Source organism: Nicotiana sylvestris, chromosome 2 (genome assembly GCF_000393655.2).
Source record: "Nicotiana sylvestris chromosome 2, ASM39365v2, whole genome shotgun sequence".
Classification (NCBI taxonomy): Eukaryota; Viridiplantae; Streptophyta; class Magnoliopsida; order Solanales; family Solanaceae; genus Nicotiana; species Nicotiana sylvestris.
The window spans coordinates 205,094,219-205,101,714 of record NC_091058.1 but is presented as its reverse complement, the minus strand read 5'-3'; the positions used below and the strand labels follow the sequence as shown (position 1 = coordinate 205,101,714).

General features: G+C 35.9%; 1 protein-coding gene across 1 annotated transcript; it reads right to left on the bottom strand.

Annotated features, from left to right (window-relative positions):
• Positions 1–1,211: 1,211 nt before the first annotated feature.
• Positions 1,212–1,799, bottom strand: LOC138886188 (uncharacterized). The gene has a single exon (XM_070167234.1). It carries the CDS (start codon positions 1,797–1,799, stop codon positions 1,212–1,214), a length of 588 nt encoding a protein of 195 aa, XP_070023335.1.
• Between the last annotated feature and the right edge of the window lie 5,697 nt (positions 1,800–7,496).

Sequence of the window (7,496 nt, the reverse complement as noted above, 5' to 3'; positions counted from 1 at the left end):
CCGTTTGAGCCATCCCCAAACTTAACGCTTCCTCCATCAATTTTTGTAACTTCTTTGAATAGGGTTTTATCACCTGTCATGTGACTGGAACATGCATTGTCTAGGTACCATTTTTCTTTGCAACTTATTCTGTGGTGTTCCTGTAAAACATAGTGATTACTTTCTTTTAGGTACCCAAACTTGCTTGGGTCCTGGAGAGTTAGTATTGCTAGATTCAGAATTGTTTTTTGGTTTCCAAATCTATTATGAAATATTTGCTTTATGAAAGCAACAAAAAGAATATTTGTGCCCACTTTGTTACAGTAGCGAGACGTAACTCCTGATCCACCTTTAGGTCTTTCATTAGTGTTAGTACTAGTGGACTTTGTTCTGGCTGGTCCTTTTCAAGTTGACTTGTAAGTCGCCTGGTTTGACCTGACAGAACTGTGACTGGTGGATTTGCACATGCCATTAAGTTGCATTTATAATTCCTCAAACTCTTCTTGAAGTACTTTTTTTTCAATTTCACATACTTCATGTTTGAGTTTTCAGTCTTTAACTTCTTTATTTAGTCTTTTAAGCTCATTCATCATTTTTATAAAATCTTTCAAAGTTAAATCAAGAATATCCTGCAATTCATTGCGTCTTTCACAATTATAAGATCTTACCTCACTTGTTTCACCTCGTGCCATGAAACAATTCTCATTGTCATCTTTGCCTTCGTCATCCGATGTGTCCTCATCTATCCAGCATCCTGAGGATTTGTTCATCTCGTTTTCCAGAATCATCATGAAGCAAAGATTTGCTATCTCTTCGTGTTTTGAACTGTCTTTATCACTCCAGCTTCCAAAAGATTTGTTCTTGTTAAAGCCTCTAGAAATTTTTCTTTTTAGTTTTGGGTACTCATCTTGAATGTGTCCAAATCTTCCACACTCATAGCATTTTCCATCATTCTTGTCTTGTTCGTTGTATTACCTGGATCGTCTGGGTGGAATTCTTCCTTTCTTTGTATTTCTGAATCTTCTCATTAAGCCATCCATGTTTCGTGATAGCATAGAAATCTTTTCTTGTAGAGCTTCAGGATCATCATCGATTTCATTGTGAGCTATTTTAGTTGAAGCCTTGAATGCGACTATTTTCTTTTTTTTCTTCTTGACTAGTCTTCTTGGATGCGTCTTTTCAAAGGCTATGAGTTCTCCTCGTAGTTCGTCATATGATAACTGTTTTAGATCCTACGATTCAAGTGGTACTTTGGTTTGCCAAGTGGTTGGCAGGCTTCTGAGAATTTTTCTGACTTGATCACCACTAGTATATGGCTTGCCGAATGCTTTTAGATCGCTAATTATTTTGCTGAACCTGGGAAACATCTCTTCAATAGATTCTCCTTCTTTCATTGAGAAGAGTTTGTAATCATGAACCAACATATTGATATGTGTTTCCTTTACTTTGTTGGTTCCTTCAAATGTAACCTCGAGCTTGTCCCACATTTCTTTGGTTGTTTCACAACTATAGATTTTCTCATATTCTTCATTACTTATAGCATTGTAAAGCAGATTTATCGCTTTGTTGTTAACTTGTACCACTTTCATTTGCTCTTTTGTATATAAATCTATATGTTCAGGATCAACAAGTGGTGGAGTAGCAGCTGGTAAGGGATAGTTCCCCTTTTTGATGACTCTCCAAACTTTAACGTCATAATCCTTGGCATAGATCTCCATACGCACTTTCCAGTGAGAGAAATATTGTCCATTAAAGTATGGTGGCCTAACTTGTGAAGTTCCTTCCTGGAAGAGAGCTCCTATGTTAACTTGATTTGCCATGATCTTTTCTCACAAGTTGTTAAGCAAAAGTAGAATGTGAGCCTTGATCTGATACCAATTGAAAGTACAAAAGGGGGGGGGGGTGAATTGTATATTTTTAATCTTAATCTCTATTAGTTGATTGGTTTTTCAATTAGTCGACTAGATGTAATAACCTAACAGTTATAATAGCAGAATATAAAACATAGTAAGTAAATGCAGAAATTAAAGACACCGAAATTTTATACTGGTTCGGATTCAATGTGAATCCTAGTCCAGTCCCATTAGGTTGCAAGGGAGCTCTCTTTAGTAAATGCGTTTCTTCAAGTACAGTAGAAATAACGTGATAGCTCAGCTCCTATAACACTCGTCTCTTTTGATACAATGCCTCACCAGTGTTGTTCTCTCTTTTTTTCTCTGACTTGTTATACGACAGGTCTTAGAGAACTACAATGTTTGTTTGCAGTAGAACAACGAGAGGATTTTTGGTTCGATCAAAGTATATTTGTCTAAGGCATGATGTTGAGTATAAATACTTTGGTGAAGGCCGTTTGCTGACGAGACTTGACAACCCAAGAGATTTGATCCTTGGAAAGAGATTGATTCTTTTCAAGAATAAGATTGCTTGCCGTTGCTCTTCCTTGATGAGAGGAAATTGAAAGCTTTCCTTCTACAGTTGTTGATAATGAGGGTTTACTCCTTGATTGTTGGTCCTTCCGAAATTAGTAGATCAGCTAATCGTCTTACAGAATCTTCGATGCTTTTTGACTGATTCAATCTTCCGGATTGAATATGATGGGCTTGATTAATGCCTTAAGTTTAGGCTTGCTTGATTCTTTCCATCGCAGCTGTCCATGATTTCGTAATCTTTGCTGATTGATTTCTTTCCTTAAGTATCCAGATTGACTTCAGCAATCTCGTAGTATCTCCTTGATTCCTTGATCTTCTCTAATTGATTTCCTGCACAGATATATTATTATCATTAATATTAGATCTAACATACTAGAGTTGTCTGAAATTACTATTTAATACCTCGTGCACCTACCTGTGCTGCCACAACTCAGTTGAGCAAATTGCTCGAGCGAATCTAAAGATATTCTCTTTTATTTAGGCAAATAAGCCTTAGAGCCCAATTCCAAGATCCGTAGTTCTCTGTCAGGACTACTTCCAACATACGAACTCCGTATCAATCACCATACGATGTACCAGAACATGACTACATACCTTTGCTTAATTCACACCATGCACCGCATCCTTCACAGGACCATAATAAAATTCTCTAATCATAATAGCCAACATTTCCCAAATCTGATGCTCATAATGCACCTCATGACATATATGTCTTGTTCTAACTCCTGCAATCCCGCCACAATAGAAAAGATATGTAGAAATTCGTAACCAACTGCTGAGTCAACAAATCATCGAGTCTTTCCTCTTGACTAGTCGTTATGAACCAAATAATGGTATTTGCTTTTTAATATACTGCATACAATCCAATCACACTGATCCCAGATCCGCTAATCTCGTCTCACCCAGTATAAGCTGCTCAGGCCATAAGCCACCTCATACATGACCAAAAGTCTCATATGATGCCACAAGCTACCAACTCGAATGGGATACAGGAAAACAAACTCTGGAAAAGACTACTCAACCAACGTAACTAATTAAACTACCACAATGGCGTTATGAAACTTCCTCAGAAAATGAGAAACAAACATACAAGAATAGATATAGGAGACTGTACTCAACATCACACTGTTGCGGCATGCAACCCGATTCAAATAACATACCCACGGCGGCGTGCCACCCATCCACATATAGAATCTACATAAAAAGATACTTATCGAGCTAAAATGCTCATTACTACAAAATAACCGAATATCGGTCATAAGCACGCTAAGTGCATAGTACCATCGTTGGTTAAACAGATAGCGCCAAACACTACAGAACTCAAGCACAACTAAGGTGCGATATATGATCTAAATCTCGAGAGCCATCCCGCTCACATAACAGCATCTCTACGTAGAACCTCAACGCATAAGAAATTTATCAAGCCGTTTCACAACTAACACGGCACAATCTAGTATTGCATGAAATAGTCGTTGGCGAAACGACGTCCAATGCCCGGATACTCCTCCATAAGAAGTGCTATGCTGAAATGAACCCATCCCGCCTGATATAGAGCCTATATTCATATTTAAATCCATCCATAGACCTCAAGCCGATTCTGATCGCACCATACTAGGCTAATAACCTTTCAAGGATCCATAATAACCCTTTTTCCTATAACACACAAGAACAACCATCATAACCGGAACAAACTTCCACAGTCCACAACCAAGTGAATCGAACGCCCTCCAGGCATAAATTCTCGAATCATTGATATTACCACAATCTTCATACTTGGTTTAAATCTTCACTCAATCAAGTGACTATATTCCACTCTTACGCAATATTTCAGTGGGATACGCTCCCACGACCTTCCGCACCAGGTAACAAGTCTGCACATCCATACCACCGGTCACACTAATGTTGTAAAGCATATCAAGAATCATGCAAAGCCTCTTACACAGGACACTGATCTCAGGCGGCGCTGAAGACAATACTAGCTTACTCTAAACATATAAATTCTTTTCTTGCTCATCCGAGCTCGTGGCATCCTTGTCAATACCGAACTGCAACCTCAATCCATAATCTTTCAAATTTCATTCCACTCACTACACCTATCTTACCAATATGCGAGGACCCAAGAATTTCATCATAACTCCTAAACCACTAATAGGATACACACTTCACTTTGTAGAAACCTTTCACTTTGCTCGTTCCAGAAGAATCATTGCAACACATAACTGAATTCTCATAACCGTAGAACACACAAATCCTCGAGTAGTGGTCTAAACCACTATAACCCTTCTGGGATCCGCCTACACATAACATGCCATAATACTCGAATGCATCCAAATACAATCAATTATGGCAGCCATCAAGCCTCGCATGTACCATCACAAATCACATGCATAATCTAATCGCGTTGGAGGAACTGATCACTGCCACCATTATGCCGATTCAACCCTGGCTATCCAATCCAACTTCTTCTAACTTATCCGTAACTTGTCTTAGAAATAATAATAACTCTAGTCAACACATAAACAACTTAATCCGCACTCATCTTGAGTGGCCTTGTATCACGAGATCATGCTGTCTCAAATCCCACGAACCATCTCATACCCTCGTGCGCATATTTGCATCCTCATTTGGTATACCCATTCTGATAATTCCTCTACGAATCCAAAGTCATTTTCTCTCATTCCTCAAAATACTACACTGCAGGCCGAAGATATCATAGAACACTCCAAGCCCCTTTTCATAATCTGCTGTAAAAGCTCGATTCTTAACTATACAGCGGGCTTGAAATCCTTAAACACCGCATTTTAACCTTTGAATTCACTAGGACTGTTGTTGAGAGTCACTCACTCTGACTTGGTCCCGAAGATAATCAACTCCAAGGCTCTGCTAGCACATGAACACCCTCTCAAAATGACAACCGGCTGAATGACATATTTTCATATTTAGAAATAATTTACCTTTATGCAATGATTTATAGCCACACAAAATATATATGTCTTATATTATACTATAAATTCAAAAGTCTTCTCTTTTTTATTAAGCTCTTTCCCTAGTCAAATGAGTTCACATAAATTGAAATGGAGGAGTATATGTTACTATAGTCCTTATCCAAGTGTTGGTAACGTTTTTGTTCTTTTTATTCTCTTGGAACTTTATCTTTAGAAGGATAATCTTTTTAGATAGAAATGATGTGTAGTCAGATTTCTCTATAATAGTCTTATTTTATAATATTTAAGTTTCTTTTGGAATTAATTTTTAATATTATATTTTATTTTTCTATAATAGTTTTTTTTATCTATAACATCATTATAATAGTACACTCTTTATAGAATTACCTCCTCTATAATAGTCTTACTCAAATATTAATTGTTTTTTTTATTGTTTTCTTAATTCAGTTGCTGATCATTTATTTTCATATCCCAATAAAGAAAGAACTATTAATGCATTGTTGTCATAAAACCACATATAAAAATAGAATCTCTAAATTAACTAATACTCCGTAATAGGTTGAGTATTTCAATCAAATATATTGAAATTTTAATACAGTACGTCACTTTTGACAAAGAATATTCTATATATGCTTCGATAATTAAAGATTATTCATTGAAAGATCTGCACATACTTATATTCCACTTGAAAAAAGTTTTTACCTTGTAAAGGCCAAAGTTTATTAATAATGTATTAATTTTATATAATTTTTAATTAGTAAAATATAAGTATTCTTTTAGTTTCTTAAGCTAAATAATTTTAAACATGAAAAAAATATTTTTTATTATCATGTTTATATATAAAAAATTAATTATATTTAAATAACAAAATATTATTATAGGTGTATAATAGCCAATTGCAATAAAAGTAAAAAAAAATTCGGAATAAATAATGTTGTTATAACGATGTTTTATTGGTATTCCCTTCGGTCTACTTTAAGTGATTTTTTGACCTTTTTTTGCGGTCCATAATATTTAATTTTTTCGGATATCAAGAAGGAGTTAAATTATTCTTTTCAAAGTTGTTCTTGGAGTAAAGAGCTTATGAGTAGTTTGTTTTATTTCCCACGAGCAAACTAAAGTTAATATGGTCAATTTCATTATTAATTAATATTAAAAGGTGAATTTTTTAATGTGTGTAAAAAGAGCCAAAAATCACTTAAAATGCATCGGAAGGAGTATTAATATTAGTATAATATTTTCAACGTGTTTTGATCAAGCCAACGTGTCACGAGCCCGTGCAACGTGCAAGGCAGGGTTAGAACAAAAGGTATGAGTTTGCGGTAGGGCTGTGCATTTGGATCAGAGATCCGAAATTCGAACCGTTCCGTTCGATTTCAGATTTCATATTTCAAATTTCAAATTTTGGATCAGATTTCGAATTATGTTTATTAAAATTTCGGATATCCGTATCGGATTCAGATTGGTATAGTTTTAACCCGATCTGATCTGAAACCCGAAATTATTAGGGCATGTATAAATACAACAACAACAACAACAACAACAACAACAACAACAACAACAACAACAACAACAACCTAGTGTAATCCCACTTAGTGGGGTCTGGGGAGGATAGTGTGTACGCAGACCTTACCCGTACCCTGGGCTAGAGAGACTATTTCCAAATAGACCCCCGACATCCTTTCCTCCAAGAACTTTTCATCTTGCTCTTGGAGAGACTCGAACTCACAACCTGTTGGTTGGAAGTGGAGGTTTCTTACCATCAGAGCAACCCCTCTTGTCATTGCTGAATTATTACCTTTAATTTCGGATACTAAACTAAAGTATTACTAGGGCATGTATAAATACTAAACTATAATTTCAGATAGCCAGTAATTCCTCCAAGTTATTACCTTTACAATTGCTAAATTTAGCTACATTGGCAATATAATACCCTCATAATTGCAAAAATATAAATGTTTCTTGCTGTATTTCCTCTTCTACAATGAAAATATAAGTATGAGTTTTTCAACTTAGATGTCACGACCCAAAATCCATTGAAGTTTGTGATGGCGCCGGACACCACTGTCAAGCAAGCCGACACCACTATCAAGCAAACCAACGCAAGAAGTTAATTAAATTCTCATTTTAGTATTTTTGAAAT

Excerpts from the sequence above, each read along its gene's own strand:
- LOC138886188 (XM_070167234.1), bottom strand. The coding sequence starts at position 1,799 with ATGGCAAATCAAGTTAACATAGGAGCTCTCTTCCAGGAAGGAACTTCA.